This window comes from Haliotis asinina, chromosome 8 (assembly GCF_037392515.1).
Source record: "Haliotis asinina isolate JCU_RB_2024 chromosome 8, JCU_Hal_asi_v2, whole genome shotgun sequence".
NCBI classification, from domain to species: Eukaryota; Metazoa; Mollusca; class Gastropoda; order Lepetellida; family Haliotidae; genus Haliotis; species Haliotis asinina.
The window spans coordinates 41,162,780-41,177,251 of record NC_090287.1 but is presented as its reverse complement, the minus strand read 5'-3'; the positions used below and the strand labels follow the sequence as shown (position 1 = coordinate 41,177,251).

The window sequence follows — 14,472 nt, the reverse complement described above, 5'->3', positions numbered from 1 at the left end:
CGTTTTGATTTGACATCAGTATACATGTACGCCTTCTATCTTTTCTTCAAATGATATATAATGAGAATTCAGGGTTATGTGAAGTCCCCGCAACCTGTGGTCATCGGGAGTGTCACACTTATTGCCTCAACCTCCAAGACAATTTGTCACGGAATAATACGAGTGAGTCACACCTGTGCCAGACTGGATGACACGGCCCCATTTTACAAAGCTATCGTAGAGCTACAAATGTAGTACGTCTATGTTAGATTATGGGAGGAACGACAGTCGAAGCGCTACGTCAGCTTTGTGAAACTGGGCCCGGGTTAATCATGATATCAATCAATGGTTTCTGTGATCAACATCAGGGGAGGGGCGGTGTACATTCCCATTATTAATACTCCCAGTATACCCGTCCAATACGCAGCCTGTCCCAGTCGACTGGTTTTTAATTACTAGTTCTCTCATCTCCATCAATTATACTGCTCCACCAACTCCTATATATTAATTAACAACTGTAGCTGTAGCAGGCTCATACAACATCTATTCAGCTAAATACAAAGGGCATTGTTGCGGAAGAGTTCAAGTATACACATATACTGAGTTACACGATATATCACACACACTACACAATAAGTGGAATAAGAACTTATTGTGCTCTATAATATTTTAGAAATTTACAGCTCCACCGGGCTGTAACTTCCACCACATAATCGCGCTCGGTAACAACGACTGGGAATATCTTGTGGGCTCTACAGTTCATAGTCAGACTTGAAGTTGGAGGGATTATTCCCAATTTTCAAAACAAACAACCTTTACTGTAAGTTTGAAAAGTTTTAACCCGAGTAGAGGAGGTATCTCCATATATCAAATCAAACAATGAATGATCACAAGATCCCCAATTCACTTACCTTCTAATCATTACAAACAGGCCCTGGGAGTCTCCCAAATAGGTATATTTCAAAGAATAGACAAACTGTGACTAATCCGCTATATACCTACAGTACATGATTAAGTGTAGGGGTGCTCCATCATATATTTATGTCATGAGTAGGCAAAGTGGGCTTAGTCATAATGGGAAGATACCCGTTTGGGTAGCCAACTCGTCACGCGATGCCCCGAATTCGATTCTCTATATTGGTGCAATGTGTGAAGCCAATTTCTGGTGGTCCTCGCCATGGTGTTGCTGCAATATATCTGAATGCGGAGTAAAACTAAACTCACTCACTCACACCGGACAAGCTGAGACTTGAATATACACCATCATATGCCCATGATTATATGACTATAACATGTAGTAGTGTTAACGAAAACTCAACGTGCCACTTAAAATGCCATACGAAAAATGGAAAACTAGCTAGCTGTGTGCATAGGATTAATTGTTTTTGTCTGTCTTTGGTTGAAGGTGTCTCCTGGCAAAAAGCACCGACTACAAAGAAACTAATTCAGTGTCCCAATATCCAATACCATACACCATGCCAATAGCGGACATGACATACCAGATACACATTTACATGTAACGTGATGTTTATGATTTATCCCAATATCTGGTCCAAGGCTTTTGTCACGGTGACGTGTTGCACATTCATTTTCTTATTCCTTGTTATTCTTGTGTACATCAATGAACGTTGAATAAACTTTTTGGATAACAGCTTCTTTTAGTTCGTAGATCACATCTGGTAAACTGCTGTTGGACACGTAATCTGTTCTACCTACTCACCTGGAGGAACGTCGAGGATAATGTGTCCCTTCGTCATCAGTTACTATGAACGTTGAAAATAGGACAGTATTGCATAGGCTTGCTACAAATGTATAAAATATCTATTACAATAATGCGTAATGGGACAGTAACAGCTGTTCCAAACGATGCACCATTTAAAAGAAAAGGTTGATGAAAGCATATATCCTGTTATCACTGATTGTTGAAATGAACTCAAATTGAGAGAGAGAGAGAGAGAGAGAGAGAGTTCCTGTTATCCACAAACTTCTCTATATCGGAACAATACCCTAAAGAGATTCAAGAAAGAAAAATGCTCAAGATTACTCCCCGCATTCAATAAAACAACAACAAAAAACAAAACAACTTAAAACACACCCCAACCCCCCCAAAAAAACCAAAACAAAAAAAACCCAAAAAAACCCAAAAACAAACAAACAAACAAACAAAAAAAAATCCAAAACACTAAACAAACTAGAAGTGAGAACATGTTCAACATGGGGTTGGAAATGTGAGAGCACAACCCAGAGAAGTAATGGGTGTATACCTTTGATGGTGGCGATATTCAATTTTGACATGAAAAATATTTTTCGAACCGAAGAGAGGAGAGTACGTTGCCAACCTTTGCTCGCTTCGCTCGCATATCAGAAGACTGCTCATATTCTCTATGCTGCGCAATCCGTTGCGCTAAGTATTGTTTAACTGTGCCTGGAGACAGCCAGTGTTTGGGATTATATCAATTTATGATCAGTGAGGCGGATATGGTTGAGATGGCATGTCATTGATGTTCAAATATGATGTTTATCAGAGATGTAAAAAACAACGACATTCCATTCCTATGCCTGTTTTGTTATGTTCCATTTTGTTTAAAAGTCACCTGTCCAACCGGGGATGTGTGAACACTCTCGTGAAAGTGGGACTGTACACTTCATTTTCACCCGTTTTCAATGGTCATTTAAAAACCTTTCAGGATCCGCCTATCATTACGTGTGTCTGACCGTCCTAGTCACGATATAGCTGAAATACTGCCCATGTGACTTACGGAAATTTTCCTTCCATACAGATTCTGGTGAACCTACTGTGTAAGAGACGCGACTGCCTGACATGCGTAACGGTGCAATCCATATGTCTCTGGTGTGTTTTTACAGTTTTTTGTTGTTGTTTTTATGCTGTTGTTTGTTATTGCATTGCATACACTCAGAATAAATACCAAGAGTGACATAGAAAAATGTTCCGCGCAAAGCATTTCGTAACATGGCAGACCACTGTCAACATTGTTTATCACCTGTCAAAAGTTCACACAAGCGTACGGTTGTTCGCCTGAGAAATCAACCATGTGCGGGAAGGGGGCGTAAACCACAAAGCCAATGGTTAGACCCATAAAATCTGTTTTAGACAGAACGAACCAATCAGCTGTCGTCAACAATTTGGCCGTGACCCCGAGAGCATGTCACAGCCACAACACACCAGTCACTCCTAGTACATGGGGCCGAAAAGTTGGGAAGCGAAGCGTAGCGAGACTAGCACACTGACATCAGCGACGAGAATGTCCGATAACAAGAAACGAGTGGCTGTCGTTGGTGGGGGCTTGGTGAGTATGACATGCACCTTTACATGTTATCTCCACCCAAGGGTAACCTAGCTACTTTCACTTCTACAAGTTCTTGAAAATGTAACATTTACACACTCCAACTCACTGAAAACCCGTACAAACAGTCGTTTCCAGGTGATGACATATCTATTTGTAATGCATATATGCATATCTCACTTCACATCTGCTGTATTAATAGAAATTCTGTATACTGTCCTTTGTATATTCAATAAAACAAATTACAAGTCTTACTCTGTCATCATGACATTCTGAAGTTGTTTAAATATCAATTCATAGTAGTGTAATTGTCTTAGAAACTGCCAGAATAATTCCCACAACATCTGTATTATAGAAAAAAAAGTTTCTGGGTTACTGAAGGCCAATAGTCTACCCCGGACCTTCATGGCCTCATGTGGGGAACTGAACCCCTGTCTTCAGCGTTATGAGTGACTGCCTGTATCACAAGGCTACCCCACCGTCCCTAGAGACATAAAGAGAAAGTGTAAGCTGTCTGTGGCCTACGAAAATTAATTAATTTTACTTTATACAAACTATAATAGGTTCAAATGGACTGCTTCATTGTAGTCTATGGCACAACAAATATTGAAATGACATAATATACTCTGCCAGCTGAGCTAAAATAACATGACTAAGACACATGATTTATTTAATAGAAAATGTGATGCATTTGACTGACTAAAATAATTCAAAACCTATTTCTTCACCCAGTCAAATGGCTCTCTCCATCCCACAGCAAAACAATGAGCATAGCAGGAAATCCTGTTTTAGATAACATAGTTTGTGGACAAGTTTATGTGTCCAGGACAAATGAAGCTGAACATTTCTTAATATGTTAAGGGTATCAAACTCTCACATTTGCAGGTTAACATATCGTTCACTGATTTATTATAGAATAAATTGAAACGACATAATTCTGGTGATGTTTATAGTTAACTGGATCATCAAAAGGTATCACCATGCTCACTTCACAAAGGCACACCTAAATTACCTGTCTGGTGCAAATTCAAGCAATATTGTTATTCAACCTGCTTAATTAAAACTCAGATGATTATTTCACTCCTTCAGCTGTCAAGTGACACTATTCCTGCAGAAGTAGAAGTACATTTAACTCCCAGCTCTAGTTGTAAACACACTAAAAGCAGGTGCACATTTTAAAAGCAGGTTTTAAGATGAATATTTGTCACAACCCATTAGCATATTTTAGAAGGTAGTTGATTTATGATTTCTACAGAATATAAAATCGAGTATGCCACAATCGTAACTTGTGTGAAAACTCATTTTTGTTCATTGTAAGTCTACAAATTAAAATCCTTGGTACTAATAAATGCACAGGGACATTTTAAGGATGATATGAACAATGATAAATTGGATATTTATCTCATCTTAAAAGTACTGATCAACTGGCAGGCTGTCTATGGTTTTGCACCACTTTTGTCAGTATTTCTGCAACATCATGGTAGGGGACACCAGAAATGGCCATCATATATTGTACCCGGACCACTGGCATGTTGACCGAATGCTTTAACCTCTAGGCTGCCCTACCACCCGATATTAAAAGGAAATGGATGTTTGTCAATTATGATCTGTTTGCAGTGCAAAGTCATACATAACACAGACTTCAGTAATTCAAACATGTAAATGCACAAGTATTTTTCTTGTGCGTCTCTTTTTACCTGTTACCATATTTTGGGTTGTGTTTTTTTCATATATCTGGGAGAGGGAGACCACAGAGGGACAACATCTTTCCATCCATTTCAACCTGAACGTTAGGGCTAAATAAAAAAAGTGAAAAAATGTTTCTCTGGTATCGGTGTGTGACATTTATTTGTGTGCGTAACAATTTTTTATAGCAATTTTAGATAGTTTTGACTTTGCCGCACCCCGATCATTGAGTTTCATCCACTAAAAGAATCAGTGTCTGTAAGAACGAGGGTGTTTGAATCTACAACTTATTAACCCATGCTAAACTTCCCAAGCTTATTTCTGAGAGGAAAAAAATAAAAATGTGTTCCTCCCTAGTCAATTTTTTTCTATCAGAAATCAAAAAACAAAGTCCTACCACCCTCATCACTCTTGAAAAAAATGTGCCCAAGAGACATATAATTATTTTATGCAGCCAAACATTTATGTTAAAATTGAAAACACTACCCAAATCTGGAGCTGTTGATCCGAAAACTATGTTTTCATTTGTCATCCATTGCATAACAGCATCTATCAACACCTGTTCTTATATGTGTTGTTTTATGGAACAATAAATTCATGTGAAGGTTCACAATGTGATTCAGTTGGTATGGCTGTTGACACAAAGAGAACTACTGTTCTCTAAACGTCTGCCTGTTTCTCAGACAGCAGAAGTCCTGTCTGAGTGGATTACTCATCCATCTTTCATGGTAATGAAGTGTTGGTCCACGAAGATGCATGGTGTGGGCTATCTGGAATACCCAGTGCATAAGTTTCTTGCCCATATGTATTAGGTGAACAAGGGCCAAAGTACGTTGCAGTACTGTCCAGGCTGTGACCAGGTCAATGGCAGTCCTTGAGGCTGGTTGTGGGACTTCTGTGACAGGATAAGGTGCTGTGAGCTGAAGGGAAGGATGGACGGGTGGGTGGTTGCTGGGAAAACCTGCACCTTTACCCTGCCAATAGATCTAATATAAATAATAAATTTTAGTGTAGTGGCCTGTACTTGTTTTTGCAATACGTTTCTCTTTAAATGTGTTAGAAAAGGATTAAGATATATTATAAAAAGTCATTAGGCCAGACCAATTCTATTTCTTGTCTTACAGATTTTTGTATTCAGAAAACGAAAAAAGCAGGAGGGGGAAAAAATAAAAATAAAATCACCAGGCAAGTAATATTCCTTCTGAATACTCAAAGTATTTTACTTTGGGCAATGTATTAGGTGTATATGTGCAAAAAACAAACTAATAAATGTTTTTCTTGTAAGCTTACATTTTTGGCCAATAAAAACTTTAGGATTGTATTTTTTGAGCAGGTAAAGTTGATATTTATTTTATTTTCTTATGCTTGAAAAAAATATGGCAGACTGATCCACAATACAAGAAATAAAATTGGTCTGGCCTTATTTAAAAAAACCCAAACAATATATATAAATTATGTTACACATGAAAAGTTATATCAATGATTTCAGATATATGATCTGATAAAGGTACGTGTTATGTGAGGACCTCAAAACCAATCTGGACTGATCCATAGGTGAAGGATTTAAGCTTAATACAACCCTCCCTTGTTTCTAGTTTGACATTTTGTTTGTCATTCAGACAACACTCTTTTCATGGTATAGAAGTGGACAAACAATGATCTGATCCAATGTTTTAATTCACAGCCTGAAACTGCAGTAGGCATATGTCATGGCATGTTTGTCAGGCATCTGTCATACAGTGGCCAACATGGATAGTCAGACCATATTGAAAGCTGTAACGTGTCCATCACTCAGCCATTGTTTTAGTGTAATTAAATTTGGTATGCGTGTGTTAAATATGGGAGCTCAACAAATACATTCCAGTATTGCAATGTTATACATTTTTATATTTATTTGGCCAAAGAAATATGTACAAACACTTAACTTAATGACACTGTAAATATGTATATGTGACTATAGTGCAAGAATCTGTCATAAAAGGCGACTATGCTTGTTGTAAGAGGCGATTAACGGGATTGGGTGGTCAGGCTCGCTAACTTGGTTGAAACGTCATCGGTTCCCAATTGCGCAGATTGATGCTCATGTTGTTGATCACTGGATTGTCTTGTCCAGACTTGATTATTTACATAAATAGTCCGCCATATAGTTGGAATATTGTTGGTGTGGGTAAAACTAAGCGCACTCACTCACAAGAGTCTGTATCAAAACAACACAAAAAAAAGCCGTTGTCCATAAGGTTTGCTTATATTGTTTTTACTTCTGACATGACACTCAAAAATATATATTTCTTCTCAGAAAATGCTTGAACTGTATAGTTCACATGTAACCAATGACTAAACCTATATCTATTCAAGTGGTTCAAATCTGAGTTTCAATGTACGTTTAAAAAAATGCATGTGCCAAATACTCAGGTATTCAGTCCCGAGTATGTAATGCTGTTAGAATATTTTGAAATGGTGTATACAAGGAACGTGTGAGACTGAGGAAATTGAAGTTTTGTGTCAGGCTGCTTATGATGATAGCATCACAGAACATTTGCATTTTACTGTACCTAAAAAGCCCCTATGATATAAAGAAACCTTTTCCCATTAGAAGTTCAGGGCTCGGAGTAGAAACTCAACATGCCTCATCACGATATGACTGAAATATTGCTTATGTGACCTTAAATGTTAACTCACTCACCCTTCAACATGCCACAACAGTACACCATGTTCTCCAGATACAGGAGCACTATGGTTAGTTTATTAGTTGTTCCATGTTCTATAATACTATTGTTTTCAACATTGTTACAGAAAGTAAGTGATAAGCTTGGCTGACTGCAACTTCTGTGAAGTAGTTCTCTCTGTTGATAGTGCTCTTGATTATAATCTATGTTTGATGTGGCACAATTTTCAGTCATTTAGGACAAGGGACACAGCAGATTGCTCATGTTTTCTGACCTGGATAGATAAATACATGACATTGGACTGTCAGTGCTCTGGTAGTATCATGAGTGTTTAGAAACCTGTGTCAGTTCAGGCCATTAAAAAGCTTGTTACTTACCAAACCAATCTGAACCAGCCAGTGATATTGTTTATGTGAAACGTTAATGTGTCTGTTACGGAACTGTTAAAAAATTACATGAACCCAGTGGAAAAGAATATTGGTTAGATAACCAGAGAAGAGTGGCGTTGTTTGGAGCAAAGTGACAGTGTAACTGCTATGTAACAAAAGCTAGGATTCAGCTGTTTCAAAAAACAAATGAAAATGTTATCTGCAATGTTAATGCGTTTTCCTTCCACATGACCAACTGACATATGTTACTAGCATTACTGACTACAAAAAAGATAAAAAAAGGATTTAAAAAGAAGTTACAGTAATATTCTTTTCTAATTCAGTGTTTATTATACTGTTTATTTTGCAAAGACATTTTTGTTTATAACGACCAAAAGGAAAAGATTGCAGATGTTATGGGCAATGTATGAACAGCTGAAAATAAATTACAAGACAGGTTCTTTCTCTGTTTATCAGTCTACAATATAATTTATTTGTTTAACATGCAAGAAACATGCATAGATATGATCAAATACTGGAGGATCAGTTTATAGCCATACTTATAAAACATTTTGAGCTCTTTATGTGCTTTTTCTCATACATCAGTTATGCAAGGATTTTGAATAAAAGCCTCTAGAAACTAGTGCTCTCGTTTCCTTAGAAGATTCAACCTGACATTCAGGCAGAAGATGCACATTGCACAGAAGCTTCCTGCTGAAGTGGAGATGAAGGTTGAAGTTTTTCACCAGTTTGTTCTCTGCAAGAGGAAGAAGATTAACTATGACCTGAGCCAGATGAGCAACATGAATGAACCTCCCCACCCCCCCCCTTAACTTTGACATGCTGAGTTTCGAGGACCATTGAGATGAAGGGGAGTTGACTGTGTTCCTTCGTTCGAAAGCAACATTTCACAGTGGTTTTGGCGTGTATGGCAGATGGAACAAAACTGAGGCCTATGATTTCCTTCAAGTGGAAGACAATGCCAAAAGAAAAGTTCCCCAGTAGTGTGTTTGTCTCTGTTGAGGACAAAGGTATCCCAGCTGCAATGGTGACCTGTAGGTTCATAAAGTGTGGTATTTCTAATGCCATGGATGGCTCTGAAGATGATATTCTTTTTGATGATATGGTGAAGTCGTCCGGGGTCAGGTCCGAAGACAATGATTCATCCAACATACCAGAGGATGAATTTGGGGACTTTTACGATGACAGGATGGATTTGTCCACATGGAGTTATTTGTGCAGCAGTGAATCTGACACTGAATTTAATGGATTCACAGCAGCTGACCTGTAATTCTGCTACATCTGTCACATAACTGTACAAAATAAATTGTACCTTGACTTTTCTTATATTTTGCGGGTGTTAATTTCGTTTCGTGCCATTTGAACACAAAATGGCGAGTTGTTTTGGAGTTACACATTTGACAAGGCTATGTAGAAGAAACAACAATGCAAGACAAACACATATTTATTGGATGTATGCAGGTAATGTGCTTCATTGTAGGACATTTTGAAGTTAATATGCTCCACAAAGCTTCGTATAAAAGCAACAATGCATGACAAAACACTTTTTTATTGGCGCCGATGATGTGCTTCATCCATGATCGCATTATACACAGAGTATATGATTTATCCTCTATTTTGAAGGGGTGTAGAGTTGGGTTGCATTATACGCGAGGTTGCATTATACGCGGGTATATACGGTATGTGTCCAATACTACTCCTTAGTCAGAACTGGGTTAAATAAGTCAGCATGGATGAAATATAGTTTGACACCTGGATGAATGTACTTGTCTTCACATCCACTGTGCACAAATGTAGAGAAGGGACTCAGAAAACCAATTCACTGTTTCCAGATGTGAAATATAGTTCATTGTACTGACAACACATCTATGACTGTGCTAAGTGGTTGATTGTTCTTTCCAGAGTAGTTATGTGCACCATCTCATCCATCAGTCCACATGATCAATGATTCATTCCAGGCTCTAAAGATATAAAAATTTACAGTACTTTACACTTATACTTCACAGGACCCTCATATGGTTTACAGACCAGTGAAGGCCTGGGAGAGAATAGGCTTGCCATAAAAGGGGACTCTCATTGTCGTAAGAGGCAACTAACAGGAAGGGGTGGTCAGACTCGCTGACCTGGTTGGCACATGTCGTCAGTTCCCAATTGCGCAGATCAATGCTCATGCTGTTGATCACTGGATTGTCAAGTCCAGACTTAATTATTTACAGACTGGACCATATAGCTGGAATATTGCTGAGTGTGGCGTAAAAGTCAACTCACTCATATTGTTCACACAGAGCCTTATGGGACACCCATGTTTGTGAGTTGACGTAAAACCATTTTGATCATGATATTGACCACTGGATTCTTTCGGTATTGTTATTGCATTAACTGGTATGTAATTGTCGCAAGGATGTATTGAATATTATTTCCGAGCTATGACTTTAATGTTTACAGGTTGGTTCCTTAAATGCCTGCTTTTTGGCCAAGAGAGGTTTTCATGTGGACTTGTATGAAAAGAGGCCAGGTAAATCTGTTTGCATTTTCCTGTGATGTAACTATTTTTATAGTACATGCTTGTTCCATCATTTGGGGCCCTTTTTGTAATTTGTGATTAGTACATGTTTGTTAAAGCATAACATCAAGTTACGTGTTATACTATTAGAATTCATGATGAAAGAATATAGATCCGTGAAGGTCCCAGGGTAGGATAGACCTTCAGCAACCCATGCTTGCCCTAAAAGTCGACTATGCTTGTTGTAAGAGGCAACTAATGGATGGTCAGACTCACTGACTTGGTTGACACATGTCATCAGTTCCCAGTTGCGTAGATCGATGCTCATGTTGTTGATCACTGGATTCTCTTGTCCAGACTCAATTATTTACAGACCGCCGCCATATAGCTGTAATATTGCTGAGTGTGGCGTAAAACTAAACTTACTCACTCACTCACTCATTAAAGAATATATACCAGTACTGTTTTTTTTTTGAGATCCATCCAGGATTGCATCAATGATCCAGCCCACTCTGCCTTCCATTTTGTTGAATTCTAAACCCTGGCTAGATATTTAGTGAATTATGCATGTTTTCCTCAGACATCCGCACACAGGAGATTGTGAGAGGTAGAAGCATCAACCTTGCCTTGTCACACCGTGGTCGACAGGCTTTGAAGCATGTAGGACTGGAAGATGAAGTGGTACAGAATGGTATCCCTATGTACGCCCGTATGATACACAACAAAGATGGAAGCACTAGACCCATTCCCTATGGCAGGAGAGATCAGGTATGTCACTACTGCAACTGTAGCTGTCTCCAGTCCATGTCCCAGATGCTCTCTGTTAGAGGAAGGTTTTGGCTGACTATTGCTTTTTGTCATATTTTGTCGCTTTGAGTAATGATACATCCAAGGTATGATGTCTTGACACACAAAATATGGACCATGACATGCAAACAGCTCAACAAAAGTTGACGGTAAGTTGTCTTGAGGGTACTCAGGTGATCCTTCCATTAAAAATATGTGTGGAGTTCTGTATGTCTTTGTGATCCTGCTCAGTGTGTTACCTTGCCTTACAGTGATGCTCCCCTGGTTTTCATTTTGATGCCTCCAGACACATTCATGTGCATTGTTTTAAGTGGGTTTGAGATAAGTCCCAACTATTCCCATGTGCTGGCAATATATTTTCAAAACTGATCTTTCTTCTGACATTTCATAATAGCATAAGATTCCATGTTCCTCAAGTATGATTCTAAACTCATCAATCACAGATTTTGTCATTAATTGCTAAGTTTCAGTCTTAAGACCACAGATGATCGTTTAAATCAGTTGATATATGAACACATCTTGTATTACTGTGATTCATAAACATCACCATGCAGATATTTTCGTTGCAGTGCATAATTATTGTTATCATAAGTTTTAAGAAACATATGTAGTCATATCCAAGGGCAGGCTTTCTTCATGCTTTTTCTAACATGTATGTGAAAAGCTACTTTTGTCTTGAAGACTTTTGCATTCATAATACATGAACCCATTTTCATCAAAATGTAGTGTAAAAGAATTCATGGAATGTCTGTATAAATATTACATGTACACATGGCTGTCACAATGAATAAGATATCTGTGGCTATCATTAATCACTCATTTTTGTGTGAAATGTAGTCAAACTGAGTGTATATGTGTGTTAGTTTGTTGATTTATCTGAATGACAGTATATGCACAAATGTAGATCAGGTCAACTACACAGCTGGTATTATATGTTTGATTGTCTCTCTCAACATATGTGACATCATAAATACCCTAACTGTCAACAGTGTTTCTGTTGCAGTATATCATGTCAGTTGACAGGAGGCGGCTGAATGAATTACTGTTATCAGGTAAGATGGGAAAAAGTCCTTTTCTAGAAACTGGAACAGGAACATACGTATTCTAAAGTTACCTTGTCTGTTACAAAGATTTGAAAACAGTTGGGGTGTATGTGGTCGTACCTTGACTTCCAACCTAGTTAATCAAGTGAGTGAGTTACCATAGCAGGGGTTGAAAATTGTTTTTAAAAGCCACTTGTAACTTGTCCTGACTAATTTTCCACTTGCCCTCATTTTTATGACATAATCATGATGATGAAATTATGAAAGAATAAATCAAGTAGCTTGTATTCATTTCAATTGGGTGTCCGAATTTGTCTTTAAGTAATCATATAAACTGTACCAACCTCACTCAAACCCAATTGGGTATTTTGCCAGTTTCCATAAATTGTACGGATATGATATAGATTAAATGATGGTTTGTGTGTTTGTTATTTATATTTGTTCTGCAATATGAGAAGTTCATGCTGAAGTAGAACCTCTCAATATCCCTCAGTTATTTTATCTATCGTTAGTAACCGTCATCTGTAGGACAGGAACTAATTCACTGGTATGCAACCTAGGATTTGACATTTCTCTTTGCCAGCATGTAAGATCAAATTTGTTTAGTATTCACAGAACTTAAAGTATACTAGTATGCAATCGACTTTGTAGGAATTGGGTTTTCTGATAAATATTTATGTAGTTCATTCAGATATCAGGGATTGGGAAAGAGAACTTTGGGAATGGGGCATTTTCAGAATTATTAGCCATTTTCTGAATTTAGAATGAGTCACTGCCCTTGTATCAATAGTAAACTTTCAAATTTTAATGGGCATTTTTCATTCTAATGTGCAAAATGGTGCATAGCTCCGGCCTTTCCCAATCCCTGAGATATGCGACCTGTCTGTACCCCTGAGTCCTGCAAAAGAGATACACATACTTGAAATGAGCAAGTATGTGTCTTTCAGTGCAAACTGAAGCAATCATTTGCTTCATTTGCCTATATAAACCATACATAAGATACCCTGTGCTACCCGTAATAGAACTGTAAACCTAAGGGCAAATCAACTTACTGCAGATCCCTGACTAACACTTATACGTACTGTCTCTGAACATACACATGTAATAGGCGTGGTTTTGATGTTCGTTACCTTCGCCCAGTGACAGCTGAGTTTGAGAAATAATTGGGTAGGAACAAGATGTTAATCAACCTTCATTGGACTTTGCGTTGTGTATTTATAAAAATGTAGTGTTTCAGGCTGATGTGTTCTCCACTTTCAAACTCAGTAACCAGTCCGTTAATCGGGCAAGGAGGGAAAATAACAGAAACAAGCTAACAACTGACAATAATTTGTTACAAAACAGAATATGTAGAAAAATACAAACAAAAACTTAACAATTGATAAATGACACACTATTGCATCAACTGGTTGATTCAGATCAGTTAAACTTTTACTATTAAACCACCTCTAAACCAACCCTGTTCTTATACAAACGTTACCCAAAAGCTATAAATCCTAGTTCATTTCCTACTCCTAATTTTCCCCCAACCCAACCTAACACTAATAGAAGAAACCTAACAATACCTGGCCTAGTCTACTGTTAAATGATCCACTCTTTAAACGGGGAGGGAATGACCCTGAAACAGGATCTGAGGGGCGATGTTTACCTGATGTTACTTGTTTGACCGAAGCTAGACTACTGAATATGGAAAGCCAGGTCACTTATATAGCACTCTAGAATGACCTCCGACATGGGTTCACTTACTGATCATGGATGTCTCCGCCAATCAGAGCCTACCCAACATATTTAGCACCAACCACGTGGCCTACCCAACATATTTAGCACTATGATGAACAGTCACCCCGGTTGGAAAGTTATCCCATATCAGAGGCAAGTGAAACAATGTGCTACAAGACTAACTGATACACAGCTATTCTATATGTGCTATGTAATGATGAAATATATATTTATGCTTTCCCATGCCCCATACTTAGGATAGAATTTAACCCAGTTTTTCTACACACAAAACATCACCACATTCTTTGAAAGTTGTAACTTGTCATCATCAGACTATGGCTATGTTTAAGTTCATGTGCATGATTTTTGTATTAA

At 38.0% G+C, this 14,472-nt stretch overlaps 1 protein-coding gene across 3 annotated transcripts in view; it reads left to right on the top strand.

The window, feature by feature from the left end:
* The first annotated feature begins 3,039 nt into the window (after positions 1–3,039).
* The window catches only part of LOC137293990 (kynurenine 3-monooxygenase-like), a 34,939-nt gene continuing 23,506 nt past the window's right edge, over positions 3,040–14,472 (top strand). The window contains exons 1-4 of one of the 3 annotated variants that reach the window (XM_067824900.1): positions 3,040–3,287; positions 10,471–10,540; positions 11,109–11,296; positions 12,339–12,387. In XM_067824900.1, the coding sequence (XP_067681001.1) occupies positions 3,180–3,287; positions 10,471–10,540; positions 11,109–11,296; positions 12,339–12,387 (415 nt within the window). In that variant the 5' untranslated portion in view covers positions 3,040–3,179. The remainder of the gene's footprint in view (positions 3,288–10,470; positions 10,541–11,108; positions 11,297–12,338; positions 12,388–14,472) is intronic. The other 2 variants (XM_067824899.1, XM_067824898.1) reach the window with 2 other exon arrangements.